Genomic DNA, 16,849 nt, shown 5'->3' with positions numbered 1-16,849 from the left:
GCCAGGGCACAGAAGGATGTCACAGCTTCCTGCAGCTTACTCATCCCCCTGATCATCTGGAAGCCCTTGTGTGAAACCAGCAGATAGTCAAAACCAACAAATAAATAAGACTTTGCTAAAGATTCTTCCGAAGTTTCTTCGAAGATTTCAACATCCTAATTGGCCACTGCAATCACTTTGGTTTAGGTGATCATACCGCTTCCAATATTTAACTCAAACTCCACATTAATTCAAGAAGTGTACATGAGGCTACAGCCACAGACTAAACACCTAGCAAAAAATAAGAGTTTGAAAATAAGAACTGCGGAAATTCATTATACGTTTACATTCATTTCTTCATCTAAAATTTAAGACTTGATCAAGACAACAGAACTAAGGAAAACATGCAAAGCCACTTACAACCTTATTTGCTTAAACTAGAAAGCCGATATTTTCTCTAGTGAAACAAACTGTTATTTTAAAATAAATATATCAAAGGCAAAAATATAAACAGCACCAGGCCAACATCTTAACAACACACAAAGAAAGCAAATTGGGCAGGGTATAGCACAGTGGTATAAAACCAGTGTTCACTAACCCCTCTACAAATACAACCTAGGCTGAAACAGCATATACAGGATTCAAAAGAAAAATTCCCAGTGTTAATGTTCAAGTAATTGTAATTCATAATCTTCCTCTTGGCGCATGCCAGATTTTATGAGAGCCATAAATCTTTAACATTATTGAGAAAAAGAAAGGTCTTGAAGACATACATGCCATGTGTATTAGCTCAGAGAAACTAGATTAATCTGCAGCAATAAAAAAAGCCAATTCTACTAAGCCTGATTAAATATTTAGGTCATATTGTTTCTGCGGCAGAATTTGAAAAATGCACGGCAAATAACATCTTCCCCTGAGCTTGAAGACTTAATCACTGTATTTTCAAAAGGCAGTTATGCTACAACAGAACTCTACAGGAAAGCCAATACGAAAGTCTTTAAAAGAAAAATAAATGAAAGTATAAGCTAATTAAACTAGTACATGTTAGTCAACACACCAAACTACCTCTGTACACGTGGGCAGAACGTCACGACACGCAGTGAACGTTTTATTACTGTTCATGTTTGATAACTTGTGTTCTAGGAAGTCCTATTAGTCACCACTCCTCTGTTCCCAAAGACAAACCCAACCAAAATACATTCTGTACTCAAACACCAAACATACGATAACAACAACTTATTAGATCATCCACTCCATGAGAACTGATTTCTGTTCCGCCTGAAACACCACCAATTAATGTTATTTCATAAGGCATAAAGAGCTGAAAGGCAGAACATCTCTCTGCCTATCTCAAGGCCAGGTTGGACAGGGCTTGGAGCAACCTGGTTCAGTGGAAGGTGCCCCTGCCCACGGCAGGAGGGTTGGAATGAGATGATTTTTAAGACCCCTTCCTACCATGGGCCAGTCTAGGATTCTGTGATTCTTGCAACAGTAAAAGACATCATATACCTCATGCAAAAATAGAGTTTTGGGTTGAACTTTCATTGCTCTTTAGCAGACTGCCACCAATGACACGACAAACTATGGTACTGATGAACCACAGCAGAACTCTATCTGTTTTTCAGTACCAAGAATGTTTTGAAAGATGAACGTGCCCATGTTCATGGAAAGATGTTCTGGGATTCTTTGGGGTGAGTTTCTGCCACTGTGGTGTTAGCACAGTTAAACTGCTTAAGAAATTCCTCGTTTTCATACAGTTCAAGTAATTTTTGAATTATTATTCTTACATCGGAGTCATAATTAAGATGAAAGAGACTTTAGGGGGTCTCTAGTCCAACCTTCTGCTCAAAGCAGGGTTAAAACTGCATCCACACCTGAGCAGGGGTTCATCTGGTTGAGTCGCAGAAGTCTCCAGGGAGAGAGACTCTACAACTTCCCTGTGCGGCTGTGCCAATTCTGCCACGACCGTGAAAAATCGCATTCTTCACTCAGCCTGGAACCTCCTGATCATTCTCCCCCATCTTCCTGCTTTTTTTTTCTGTATAAAAAGCCTGGATCCATCTCCTTAGCAGCCTTCTCATGCACATGTAGCATACCTGTACCCAGCCACCATGAGACCCTCCAAGGAACTCCCTCCACTCTGGCAGCCCCTCTGCTATGTCAAGTGGCCCAAAACCTGGACGCAGTTTTCCAGAAGCGATTCAACACAGTGGTCTTGCACAAGCATGAGTCAACATGCATGGCACTCTTGGATGTGTTTTACCAGGTCCTGTGGACATGGATACATCAGTTCTCAAGTAATCCTGACTTGATCCTTTTCCACTGCTGGCACTTTCCTTCCTCCCCGATCCCCACCTAATGTCCTCTTCCAAGCAACATTCTCACAGATTTCTAAAAATACTTAATTCCTGCAGGCCTTCTTTTCAGATACAAGTATCCCTAAATTTATATCTTACATCATAAAGTGATGACAGGATTTTAAATTACATTACTGCAAAACAGCAGTTTGGCGGCAAGGGGTCACCATGGGGTTAAAGGTGCCATAACAACACAGAAAAGGATGAAAATTATTTAAATGCTTAAGAAGCGATTATTTGTGATAATGTGTCACAGATGTAAGTTCCCATGCCCTGAAGCAACCCTCTGTCACAGCACTGGCCAAATGTACACGACAGGCTTATGAGAGGAGTATTATCTTCATGCATGAAAGTATTTATAGTGAAGGAGGGCAAGGAAATGAAAGCCAAACAAGTTCTGGAGATGTCTGATAGACTGAAAACAAAATGAGAAATATATGAGATTCTTCTACAAAAACTACTTCTGTACAGATGAAGTTCTATCAGAAAGAACAAAAGGATTTATGTATTAAAAGCAGACAGAAATAACTGATAACCCATAAGCAAAAAGATATAGAAGAGCTCAGAGGAAGTGTCTATTCAGTTCTGATGTTTCAGACAAAGGCGAAGGCTTCAATCACCCAGATGCGCTGGTTACTTGGAAGGCACATATCCCCAGCAGCTTAAGAGATGGTACTATGGGAATGTTGTTTTGGAAACCTCCTGTGCTTTTATCCTTTGGCTAGACACTTGTGATAATTCACAGGCTCTGCACGGGATTACAGGGATGCTACAACACCCTCATTAACACAGGCATTTGCATCTCCGTCTGCCTGAACCCGGAAAATCCTGCGCCAGGAGACAGCGGCAAGAGAGGGGCCGGCACACAAGGGCAGAGGTGTCTGAGACCCACTGCCCCACCCACCATCCATCATCCATCCATCCACCCATCCATCCATCCATCCATCCATTCACCCATCCCTCCCTCCCTCCATCCCTCCATCCATCCATCCCTCCCTCCCTCCATCCATCCACCCACCCATCCATCCATCCACCCATCCCTCCCTCCCTCCATCCATCCATCCATCCACCCATCCATCCATCTATCCATCCATCCATCCCTCCCTCCATCCATCCCTCCATCCATCCATCCATCCCTCCATCCATCCACCCATCCATCCCTCCAACCCAGCCCCTGCTAACTGGGGTACTTGGAGACAGACACCAGCACACACCTAATGAGTGACAGGAGCATGCCTCTACACAGCTTCATGGCAGATTTGTTTATTCATTACAAAACTAAGTGCACTTACTTTACCTAAAAGCCTGTTATTTCCTAAACTCGCTGAAGGCCATTACCATTAAACAGGCTGAGTCATTCGATGGTTACAAAGACCTGATGCACATTAAAGTTGTTAAATCCTGATTCTTTTGCCTGTACCTATAGTTTCACCCTCCATTTACAAATGTCAGATGACTCAATGTGCAATATTCTTTGAGAGCCACCAAAATGCCAGTGAAAACACATGGAGGTAGGAAATACCTCAGTCTGAGTACTTAAGAGACTCAGAAATTTCATAAACTGTTATTTTCTATTCCCAAAATCCATTAGAAAAGCCTATTTGAAAATCCTCACTGAAGTGTGGGGTCCGAATGAACTGAAAATTTCCCCTCTCTCCATGTGTGGTGGAGTGGGAAGTTTCCAGGAGGCATTTGGAGGGCACTGACACAGGTCAGTTGGGTATTACACAGCCCTGCTTCCCTCCCTGCAGCCACTCTTACCTCTCCCGACTTCACACAAGTGGAGAGGGACATTAGTTCACTGCAGAGCAGAGCTGGAAAAATGCTAGACGTATATAATGACTTCAGTTAAAATGTGAAATAAGAAGCAGCCTGACAAGGAAAAAAAAATATAAATAATGCAATATTTTTGGCTACACTTTTGTTCCATAGTTTTGTTTACTTAGAACTATTTCAGTTTGTCAGATAAACCCTTAAAAGTTCATTATTCATTTTGTTAGATCACAGTGCAGAGTTTTTTCCAAAGAGAAAATTTCTAAAAAGGAAAGAGTACATGTTGTATCAGAATAAAGTGTTAATGAGCCAAATACCCTGCCACTGGGGATAAATTACAGGTTCAAGCAAGTCTTTATCTTGAGTCACCTCTATTTCTGTTAAGGAACACTGTCCCATAAATATGTTCCATTCAAAACAAACTGAGAAGACAAGACTGCAGTTTCTAGGATTCTACTAGAATGGCAAGTAATAGTTTCTAAAAGACTATCAGAATTCCCTTGGTTTTTTTTAAATCCCAGAAAAATCCCATGCAGGACAACTTATTGGCCTAAAACAGTCTTTTTATAATACAAAAGCTACAAGGATCATATCTAGGTATCTCTAAGTTCCTTTCCAACCCACACCGTTCTATGACCCCCATATTAGACATCCAAATCCAAAATAATATCGTGGGACACAACCCAGCAAACACTTCAGTGGCCTTAACATTTTTTCCAGCTGAAAGAAATCAAAATTGCATTAGCAGAACTGGAATAATCCTACTTGCTTTCTCATTTTTGCTTCCTGTAGCCATTAAACACGCAGAAAATTTAAGTGACACAACTCACAACAACCTCAGTCTACTCTGCAAATTCATCTGCAAAACAACACTAAACGTCTATCACAAAAATAGCTATTTTTCTACAGGTTTCCTCAGGTATTTCTTTACCTCTATCAGAAGAGATTCACAAGATGAACAGTTTCCAGGCTCCACCAAAAAAGAAAAGTTTAATTCCCCAATTTGAGCACTATATCAAGTTATGCTGTTTCCAAAGAGCTTGTGTGGCACGGTAACAATGAAGGGGCCATTCATAATAATTAAAGAAAATTAATAATTAAAAAAAATTAAAGATGTCACAATGGGGCCTTCTCCCTCCTAACTCCAGCTCTGTGTGACACGTGTGGTGCTCTGCACGCCCTGAAACAGGGATCAAGGCTTCAAAACACCTCAGTTCTATGCTGGTTTGAATCACACATCCTGCCAGGCAGCGACTTGCAGTTTGTAAGACTCTGAAACACCACACGATTTTCTGGACGGAGGAAGACAAATGAGTTGTAGTGGTGTCTTGCCCCCCCAAAATGACAAAATGACCCTGCTGGTTGCTGCCCACAAGTCAGCAGAGACACAAAAAGCAATCCATGAAAGAGCGAACTACCTTTGTATAAAGTTAAGCTTTCAGAGTGGTGCATGTTTTGATACTAAATATCTCTTTAAGCCAAATCAGCAATCAAACTGTCATTTTTAAGGAGTCCTGTGGCCATTAACTGCAGAGTAGAAGATAAGATAGTTTAACTGCTCTGCTCCATGTGAGAAGACCCTGACACAGAGAGAAGCAACTGCTTCCCCAGCAGCCCTCCACGGCTCACACTGATCCAATCTGTCCATCTGGGGAGCCCCCACGACCCCTGAGCTGGGGGTCCTGGGCTGCAAATGCTTCCAATGGCACGTGGGGCACTCGACTGCTCACGCCAGATGGGGGACGAGGGTATTACTGTCCTTTCAGATGCCCACTCAGAATCCCCAGCAGGTTCAACCAGGCTTAAACCAAGTTCAACGATATTTCCATGTTGGAAACAGCTGATATCGGCCTAAAACCTCACCTCCATATGTTACCCACAGGCAAAAACAGGCGAGCACACATGGGGTACTCCTCTTGCTGTTGACATAGCTAAAGCAGCATTTCAGTACATTTGACCACAACTACACTCAATTCTTAGTAACAAAGGATGCTTCTTTCCTCTTAAAAACTAACTTAATTCTATTTACATCCCTAAGTCATGCCAGAAAGAGCCCATTTGCTACTAATATTCTCTTTTCCCTAGTCAGAATCATTGTTGTCTTCCCTTTTGTCACAGCTTTTCCTACTAATTGCAATGACACCTCCCAATTCTGGAATGGCTGATCAGCTTATAAGCTTCCCCACAGCTAATCTAGGTCAACAAGCTACTAATAAGGCCAGCATATGTTTCTTTTATTTAACGCTATTGAGATCTTTATAAATCGCTTCTGTCTCCCAATAAAAGGCACCCCAGGGATTCGAGACCCTCTGTAGGCTTGAGGAGTAACAGTGACAGAGCAGAGAATGAGGGGTATAAAAAGCACTGCACACGAAGTAGGGAGCCTATGTCTGTGCACAACTCAAGGAGGAGAAGGCAAAGGTGCCTAAGGTTTCACCAGGTGACTCAGTGTCTCCAGGTGTCCCACTGTGCACATAACCTTGGCTACTGCCAGCCCACAGGTGAAAAGCAAAGCTTGGGCCCAGGGGCTTGAAGTTGCTTGATCTTCCTTTTCCACAGTGTTCTCTTTCAAACACAGCCTGAGCATGAGAACATCATGAATACCCCTTTATCTGAGAAGACATTAGTTTTAACTCTGCTTGGAATGCCTAATAACAATGGGATTACCACTTCTGCTGCACTGCATAGGGGTCAAAAAAATCCCATTATAAAGCAGTTGCTCATAAACAGAATATAATTTTATCACAGAATCATAGAATGGCTTGCGTTGTAAGGGACTTTCAAGATCATATCATTCCACCCCTTGCCATGGGCAGGGACACCTTCCACTATCTCAGGTTGATCCAAGCCCTGTCCAGCCTGGCCTTGGACACTGTCAGGGATGCAGGTGCAGCCACAGCTGCTCTGGGCACCCTGTGCCAGGGCCTCCCCACCCTCACAGCCACCAATTCCTTCCCAATATCCCATCTCTTCCTGCCCTCTGGCACTGGGAAGCCATCTTATATCCAAGCTAGACAATAAGTGCTTCCTTTTCTGAACAAAAATGTTACAAACTATTTCAAAGTTAAGAAGCACTAAATTGTCTTTGAGGATTTTAATTCTTACGTTTGAGGCAAAGTCAACCAGTCAGTTCTGCAGCCTTCCATTCTGAAGAGGATTTATTGCTAGAACTTGTATCTTACAGCACATGGTAAAAACTACCCAAGTGAAGGATGGAGAGAAAAATCAATGTAGATTTTTCAAAGTAACAAATTCACCAGTCCAAGTATTGTATGGCAAAGTAAGTGTGTTGGGATGAAGAGGTCATCAGCTACAGCTTTAAAGCAAACACAGAAAATTAAACAAACTGGTCAAGCTGCAGATAAATAACCTGAAGCCACAACCATAGAAAGATGCTCTTTGCCTGTTCACCTCAGTGACATGATGTCTGCATGAAAATAATCAGGGATAGGAATGACTAAAAGCCACCACTTCTATCAACAGGTTTCCCCAAAGCACGGAATTGGAGAGTAGGGCTGTGGGGCTTGCTGCACTGGCAGTGAAATTAACATAAGCCTAATTAACATATGTTAAAAATCACATTCAGAAAATTTAGAAAATAGTCATTCTGTTGTGGTAACTATCATTGAAATAATTTCTTTTCAGCACAACCCATACGTGATTCCAAAGAGGACAAAAAATTATCTTTTATTCTTGGGCAGCTCAGACTGGAGGTACCTGAGTTTCACTATCAGAAACCAAGGATTTTTGACTATTCCCCTCACGTTATTTGCAGAGGCAGATTTCACTGCTTTAGTGAAACTGTTCATTACTCTCAATTCCTTCCTTTCTTCTTTTCTTTTTGTTAAAAAAAGGAATGGGAAAGCTGATGCTCAGAGGGTTCACTATAGAGCAGTACAAAGCTGATGCTTAGAGGGTTCAGTATGTAACAGCTCTGGCCACAGGGCACTAATTCCAAGAAGCTTCATCGTTTATTATGCTATAATTTAACCTGTGAAGTCTCTCAATGTCTGCTGCCGTGGGAGCAGGAGCAGTCTCTTTTCTCTGGGGCCTGCCATTGTGAACACTTCTCTGCTATGATTAAGAGATCAGTAAACTGAGATTTAATTTAATGGCCCAATTAAGAGATGAAGATTTGAACCCTGATTGTAAAAACGCCGTCTATTGATCGTTCCTGCAGTGCCATTACAGGCTACCCAAGCCCAGGCTCCCGGTGTGCGTGGTGTGATGCAAACCTGTGTGTTCCAAACCACCCCCAGAGCTGTGCAGCTCCAAGCAACATAAACACCGTTCCAGGAGTACCAAAGGAGAAGAAATAAAGGAGGGTGGAACCAGTTTTCATGTTGTGTGTTAATCAATGTATAGGTTATAAATCAATCGCTGAACATCTTACTAGTGTTACCTTGCTTTTTGATTACTGAAAGATGACATTCCTGAAATTAAAGAGCTTTTCAAAATAAGGTTTCCTGGTGTCAAAGGGCTTCGACTTATAAATCTGGAACAATTTTAGGAAGTTTTTTAGCTGAAAAACTGCTCTAATTTAACCCCATTTAACCATTATCCTGCTGTAAGAAAGATGCCGGAATGATGAGCTTAACAAAATTACTGCATCCGCTATTCATCTAATTCTATTTGCTCAATTTAGACATCTCAGTTGAAGTCTGAAACGCCAACTTAGCTCAAATCTTATAATTTAAAAATCACAACTCCTGTATGAGAAGAAGCACTTCTGTTCTATACCCACATTTCCAAATGAGAATTAAATTACAAAGCAAACAAGTTTGAAGCATTCATGCAACCGGGATTATGCTTCAAAGTTTTCCCCTTAAGAAGCGCTTTTGACTTTAAGAACTCCATCTCCCTAGTTCTTTGCTCCAACTATCCCATTGCTATTCTCCAATGAAAAAGAAAGCTCTCTGCTAAAGAGTTTCCCAAAAATACTGCAGACATCAAAGAAAAAAGGCAGAAAAACAGAATGCTCACAGAGTCTAAAGTTGTGTGGGAGACAAATTTGTTTATCTTCCTATGTGAGCAGCCTAGGGAATTTTGAACCAGTAATTACATCTCATTATTGGCACTGCTAAATTATATAATTAAGCAATTGGTAAATTTTAATTTCATCACATACACACACTAACAATTTCAGATTTTTCAGTTCAGTGTGGCCTCTAAGACACAGGTCAGATCACACAGGTCTTGCTGCTCTATAAGCATTTTTCTTCTTTGTTGAAACACAGCGATTCACACAAATTTTTCTGAGCAGAGAACTGAACAAGAGCAGCCCTGGGAGAAGGAGCTGGGGGTGCTGCGGGTGAGAGCTGGACCTGCCCCAGCCTGAACCCCCCGTGCCCTGGGCTGATCCCCAGCGTGGGCAGCAGGGGAGGGGGATCCTGCCCCTCTGCCCCTGTGCTCAGGTGAGAGCCCACCTGCAGAGCTGCCCCAGCCCTGGCTCCAACAGCACAGGGACGTGGAGCTGCTGCAGGCAGTGCAGAGGAGGCCACGGAGATGCTGCCAGGGCTGGAGCCCCTCTGCTCTGGAGCCAGCCTGGGACACCTGGGGCTCTTCAGCTGCACAAGAGAAGGCTCCAGGGAGAGCTCCCAGCCCCTGCCAGGGCCTCAAGGGGCTCCAGGAGAGCTGCACAGGGACTGGGGACAAGGCCTGCAGGGACAGGACACAGGCAATGGCTTCCCAGTGCCAGAGGGCAGGGTTGTATTGGGTATAAGGAAAAAAATTATTTACAATTACTTTAAGGAAAATATTGGACAAGGTTTCGAGCAACCCAGTCTAGTGGAAGGCGTCCCTGTCCACAGAGTGGAAATTGGAATGAGATGGGCCTTAGGGCCCATTCCCACGGCAACTATTCTGGGATCGTATGAAATACACTGCAGTAGCAATACAACGTTCCTGTAGAAACTCACACATTACAACCTAAAGTCAATTTTTAGTTCAGCATAAATGGGGCTTTAAAAGCACAGTTTAAAGTAACATCCTGTACTCTTTTTCCTAAACAACAGTCATAAACATTTTTACTCAGGAAAATCCCATCAGACTTCTGTAAGAGGAAACCATACCAAAGAAATTAAATTACTAACACAGAAAACCATAAAGCAAATAAATGGCTTGTTTGGGGAGCTGAAACTTCTCAAATACAGCAGCACACATCATCAAGGACAGCAATTTTCACAGTAGCTTAAGAAACATAATCAACCCTACAAAAAGATGAAGACTTTTCTGAAGAGTAAAAAGGGAATTCAGGGCTTCATCCTCCTCTCAGATGTGAGGAACTACAGCAATGCAGTCGGATTTTACAAGCATTGGTATTTAAGGACACTACCCACAACTTACTTTAAAAAAGATAAAAACGTTTTTAGCTGGAACGCAGGTCTCCAGCTTTGCTCTCCAAGCAGGTACAGCAGGGCTGTGATGACGCTCAAGTACGACCTACTGCATCCCACAGCGTGCAAAGCTACTCAGGTGTTTGACCTGCACCCCTTTAAAGCACACATTCTTCTCTAATTCCACTTGACTCCTACCAGCATCAGGAGAACTGACACGAACCTCTTTCCTCATGTCATTCCCCGAATCTCACTGGAACCTCTGTGACTACCAAAGAAATTAACAAAAGTGCAGCCAGCAGAGTTCTTAGTGCCTCACACAGCCCTGCACATGAGCGACTGTGGTGGTAACGCAAAAAAAAAAAAGGAAAATGGATGGTGTTTATAGCCCCATGAAGTAATTTAATGTTACAAGCCCACATCTAATCGGTGAGGTGCATGGCAACCTCTAGTGGCATATGCCTGCTTAGGAAACTGCAAACATTCCAACACATGAAGCTATAGGAAAAGCATCTGCCTGAAGTGATCATTCCTCTTCCTGTCACAAATTTTATTAGAACGACATGAAGAGGAGATGCCAGAACACAACTGATACAAGGAAGACCCTCCAAGGGTTCCATATACTACAGCAGTCAGGTGAGCTGCAGAAAAGCCAGGTGTCAGGAATGCAAGCTGTTTCCAAATAGGTTAAAGGAATTGATACCAACTGACTTGCAGTGTTAACTGACAAACTGTATACCTGCACTACTATGCAGGTACATTTAAACATAATTTTAAGATACTGCAAACAGCAGCACCCCACAGTGCAGAGCAGCACCACCCTCAGCAATCTGCTGATTAAAAGAACTCTGAGCAATTAAACACAAACCCGTGGTAGCAGTGCACAGAGAATCTCAGAATCACAGAATATTCTGAGCTGGAAGGGACCCACAAGGATCACTGAGTCCAACTCTTCAATGAATGGCCCATAGAGGGATCAGAGAAGGCAAGGATTTCAAAGCCAGGGCAATCTACAACAGAGGACAGCCAACACTAAGTGAACCCTGGATCTTACTAGGAAACATTTATTACTTCTATTTTTAACTTCCAGCAGCTGCTTGTGATAGATTTACACAAATCTGACAATTTTCATGCTTTGCTGGAACGTGATACAAATTACCCAGCATTATGAAGTTGTATTTTACTGAGCTCTTAAGTGCACTACATTGAATATTCCCAGCTCATTCTTTCACAGAAAATAGTCTTCAGAATTTAAAACAATTGGCTGTCTCTGCTCAGAATAGGATTAGGAAAAAGCCTGCATGGAAATGGAATTAATTCTCACATTAAGGAAGGAGTCATTAGAGCATCTGGTGAGGTTTAAATTATGACTGTCTATTCAGTTGTATTGCTAAGCAGATTGTAAGTGTTTCAGAGCTACTTAATTTAGAAACCTATACCCTGAAATACTTCGTGTAATATAAAGTACTATTTTGTTTTTCCTTCGCAGAAAACACTTTCTCGTTAAGATGCTTGCACTCTGACTGTAAAGCAGAATAGGAGTACAAATATACATACTCTGCTTTGGCATCATGGAACAAAGCTGGGTCCATCACTGCTGGCTAAATTTAATAATTGCGGATAACAGACTTCCTAAGGTAGAAAAACGAAGGACCATACAAGACTCACACACCAGCCCCTTTAGAAATACGTGTATTTTTACTGCTTTTCTTGGTAACTCAAACTTCATAGCAGATCTAGTGCACTTTGAGAGGCAATCAGGTTAAAGTACTTCCTCGATTGTGATTAAACCAGCCAAGGAACCCAGGGCTGTAAAGTTCCTGAGAAGTAAATGCAGTAAAGTCTAATAGGAGAAAGGCTGCTCCTGGAACTGGCTCTTCCTTCCAGCCTGCCCATGTCCTAGTCCCACAGGACACTTTACAACAGATTTTAATACATTTTTAAAGTAGCGTCTTTCGATTTACAAGCAATCATGATCACAGCGACAAATTAAATTCCAGTCTTGGTGGTCATTTTTGCCTATTGTCCAGATGTACAGTTTTCTAACTCCAGAATAAGATCCTCTTTCCCTAATACTCTTCTTGTTTTGCTGGTTCTGTTTCAAGTCTAGAGTCACCTCCTTCATTACAATTTCCACTTAAAATAATATGGAGTGCCTGGCTACAACAAGACAGAAGCTCAAAAGCAACCGCATGGAATACCTTTGGACTATGTAAGGATGTCATAGTATCCATAACACAGATCTTATTACCCATTTTTTGCTTCTTCAGTTGATGAGTATGACCACTCTCTCTACCAACCCTTACGACACTTCCAGGCGGAACAATACAGCTCCAACCCTGCTGGCACCCAACAGGGATAGTCAGCATCCTTCTCTCTGCTGTCCCACCAGACTAACATATCTACAATTCCCCAAATGCAGCGAGGTCTCAGACTAATTTATAGGATCATAAAATAGAATTATAGAACCATTTAGGTTGGAAAAGCTCTTGAAGACCATCGAGTCCAACCATTCCCCCAGCACTGCCCAAGGCCACCACTGACCCATGTCCCCAAGTGCCACACGGATTTTAAACACCTCCAGGAATGGGGGCTCCAACAGCTGGACTGGATGATCTTCCACTCTGACAGAATTTCCTTTCCCTGTTTTCTGCTATTCACCCCTTTGCCTTCTTTCCACACACGTCAGTGTCAAGCAGCAGCATAAGTCTGTCTGCCTCCAATGAGAATATCACAGCTAAAAATCAAGCAGCAATGTTAAAGTCACGTTGTAGCTATGAAGGCCAAGAGACATGAGGAATAAGGCTCCCAAACCTTAAGAGGATCCTGATAAAATGTTGCATGAAATGAGTGAAGGAGAAATTCTTGGGTCTTGACACTAACAAGATAACTGCTTCCTGCCCCAAATATAACCAGAGGAACACATCTTACTTTGGGCTGCAGAAAGAGATGTAGGATAAAACAGAACAAAATCAGGACCCAGGATTCTAGGAACAAGCTCTGAAGTGGCAAATGAAAGTATCACAGTAAGAACCAGACCAAGTTTTTGAGAGTCAGAGAAGTGTAGCTCACACGGTACCAGGACCTCAGATTTCAGAACATTCATTTCAAATGCTTGGAAAACTCAGACTTCATGTCTGTGATTTGAAAAATGAGCACAGCAAATATTTAAGACAATGTCTGTGGCAAGTAAGGGGAAAATAGCCCCACTTCAAACTCTGAACCCTCTTTACTTCTGCCAAGGGTATGAAAAGAGGGCAAGTATCAGGCAGGTGAAAGGCACCAACACAATGCACTCATTCTGGTAACCTGTCCTACTTTTACCACCAACCATTTTCAAAGGAGAAGTGTCTTGGGGAGAATTAAATCCTCAAGAACAAGCTGTATGTCATGTTAACCCAGTCCTTGACAAAGTGTACAGGTACACAATTATTATTTTTGGCACGCAGTCTGTACCTGACAAGCCCTGTAACAATTTATTCCGGATCACATTAAAGAGGACCTTCCCAGTTTCCCTTGGAGCGTGGAGCAAGGCTGGCTGCCAAGAAGAGAAGGATGCCTGGCGCAGGGTTACCTGCCTTTACAATGTGCTCTGGAGCACAGAAACACAATAGGAAGGACCAACTTCAGTATCTGCTTCTTCAAAGTTATGGCCTTGTTTTAGAACCAGAGCAGATACTGACTATTGACTACTATATAGGATAATAAACTTAATCATTTGAAAAGCATAGATCTAGGCTTTATTGCCCGTACTTGCAGGGTATTGTCACAAAATGATCATTTAATTATGTCTGATTTAAAGAATAGACCTTTTGCCAAATATGCAGGAAGAAATAAGCTGAAAATCCATGCTGTATAGTACTTGAGAACCACCACTCAGTGCATTTTTGTAATAACTGAATACATGACTGAATTTGTAATTCACACAAATCCCTGAAAACCTTCTGTTTTGAAGGCAGCTATTGAGCTGTTCTGTTAAGAGGATCAAAAGGCAGAAGCTTCTCAGACAGAGAAACCAGTATTTTTTCAGTCCATTCAGAGCAAGTTCAAATATAGAGCAAGTAAGATTTATTCTGAGATTATTTAATTACTCAGTTATCACTTCTGCTGTTTAGTTCATTGGTATCTACTAAGGCACACAAAATTAATGTTTCTGTACTACTAAAGCATACGAAATCCAAGTTTCTCTGCTCCTGAGTTTCAGTAAAGATGATTTTACAGCAGAGTCTTTATATTTACCTGATGATCCTCTGAGCAGCATACTGGTGAAGCGAGCGGAACTGTGCCGACATATTTGCTAAGGCTGCCAGACAATTTGTATGAAGGTATTTGTCCTGTCAGAAAGGAGAGGGAAGATGAAAAACCAACACATCGAACTGTTTGTTGGATATACACTGACACCTCTTGCAGGAATCACTCAAAGGGCTGAGTAATATATCTGCTGTTTTAAAAGCACAGGCAGAAATGCAAACTGTATATACTTGGTGATGTTTGAACATGTTTTCTTAGAATATAAGGCTTATAAAAGTGATTCTACACAGATTTCACAGTCTATACATACATATATATATAGACATGTTTGTATTTGTCCTTCAATGTTTATTTACAATTGCATCAAAGGTTTTACATTTACAGAGACATTTTCCTCCTCTCTATCTTCCTCCCTCTCCATCTAGTAGTCTTATCCTAAAACTTTCTACTTCATAACTCATCTCCCCACTGACTCTTTCACACATCCCACAACTACAACCATATCATACTCCAGAGCACTGGTCCTCATTTCACATCCCTGAAACCATTTGACCAGATAAGCATTTTTCTGACGGCCCTTTCAAAGTCAAGGGTTCTCACAGAATGAAACTCGTCCACTTATCCAATCCAAAAGGGATTAATTTCCCTGTTCAAGTCTAAAATATTCTTTTACGTAACAGATTCTAAATACTACAAATATATGCCAAATTTGTTCTCGTTCCTTCCAATTCTTTTTATCATAAAAGTAAAATCCTTCATTTTCCCAGTTTAAAATTCCCTTAATATTTAATGTAAAAAATTCTGTGCCTTTAATTGTTGAAAACATTCAGAAGTGCATGATACTATATTTGTGTTTGCAAAAAAGGTAAAACAACAAATGCTTGAAAAATGCATAAAATCAATCAAGACTATAAGGCTCTGAAGTTAAACCAGTTTTGCTTTGCCCGAGCACAAAGAAGTCTCCTGGCCCAGTCCCTGCCGTACTTCCTAAAACAACTAACAATAAATAGGCCTGAAATTCCCACTTTTAAGCCGTTCAAAGAGGCAAGCAACCTACAAGGAATCGCTTCTTCTCACGAAACTAAGGAACCCTTTCTTCTCAACTGAAGATGAGCATGATACCTGAATGAAGGTCTTTAGAGAACCATACTCACTGCACCGGAAGACAACACAGAAATTGTATTACAAGCTCACAAACACTTAGCTAAGACAGCTGATCTATTTTCTTCCCTCCTGCAAAACCAGATGCCAACTGGTTGCAACAGAATTAATAAAATCCCACCCCTCGCTTGAAATTGAATTCAAGCTGCTGAGGTTAGGAATTCACAAGGGCTCCACGTAAACCTTACCCTTGTCCGTGTCATGTTGTACTGGATGGTTCTTATCACAACCAGTATCAGAAGACTCCCAAGTGAGATCTCTGTTAGGACACGCTCAGCATACCAAGTGATATTTTTCAGTATCTGCAAAAGAAAAAAATAAAAGAACAAGGCTCGTCAGCACCTAGGTCTGAATAAGAACATAGGAAGCCGTCTGGAATCTCACATTCCTTAAGACGTGAAAATTAGTTTCCAGTCTCGAACGCGATTTAATTTTTGTACTCCAAAGCATAATTAAAACAAAATTAACAACAACAACAAAAAAAAGTCAGACTTCTGCAGCATCATCACCTAACAGATCTCATTAACTTTAGGTCATATGGAAACACACCAAGTGTAGAAAGATGATTACATTCGGCAGTTAGCTAATTTCTATGCCCTGTGCCACCACACTCATATACTTATTTTGATCTTACCCTTTACATTTTATAAACTCTCCATTTACACCCAAGACACCTGAATAGTTCTGCCGATGCCTTGGCATTTTCCCTCATCACTGGCTGGTCAAGAGGCAGCACACAGGAGCTCTGACTGATGGGCAAGAGCACACACACTGAAGGCTGGGGGCAGATCAACAGTGTGTTTGCTTCACACTGGAGCCTTTCTCTTGAAAAGTATGAAGTCTCTCCCCCTAATATTCAGAGAAAATCACCAGCTAGATTAAGAGCATTGTATCTTTCACTGCCCCTTCCCTCTCAGGGTGGGTGAAGTTAACCACCATTTCCAAGTTCACTGCAGAAGGAGAATCAATCCACTCTTTCCTTTTAGTCAGCCA

General features: G+C 41.7%; 1 protein-coding gene across 3 annotated transcripts in view; it reads right to left on the bottom strand.

The window, feature by feature from the left end:
- DYM (dymeclin) overlaps positions 1-16,849 on the bottom strand; it is a 210,797-nt gene that overhangs the window by 99,941 nt on the left and 94,007 nt on the right. For all 3 annotated transcript variants that reach the window (XM_066180700.1, XM_066180703.1, XM_066180704.1), the window contains 2 exons: positions 16,045-16,158; positions 14,684-14,778 (listed from right to left, as the gene is read on the bottom strand). In XM_066180700.1, coding sequence (XP_066036797.1) covers positions 14,684-14,778; positions 16,045-16,158 — 209 coding nt within the window. The remainder of the gene's footprint in view (positions 1-14,683; positions 14,779-16,044; positions 16,159-16,849) is intronic.

The sequence above is a fragment of the Chamaea fasciata genome, unplaced genomic scaffold, assembly GCF_029207755.1.
Source record: "Chamaea fasciata isolate MVZ Bird 193981 ecotype frontalis unplaced genomic scaffold, bChaFas1.0.hap1 SCAF_4, whole genome shotgun sequence".
Classification (NCBI taxonomy): Eukaryota; Metazoa; Chordata; class Aves; order Passeriformes; family Sylviidae; genus Chamaea; species Chamaea fasciata.
The sequence above is the reverse complement of the archived record's forward strand: the minus strand, read 5'-3'. Positions and strand labels throughout refer to the sequence as shown.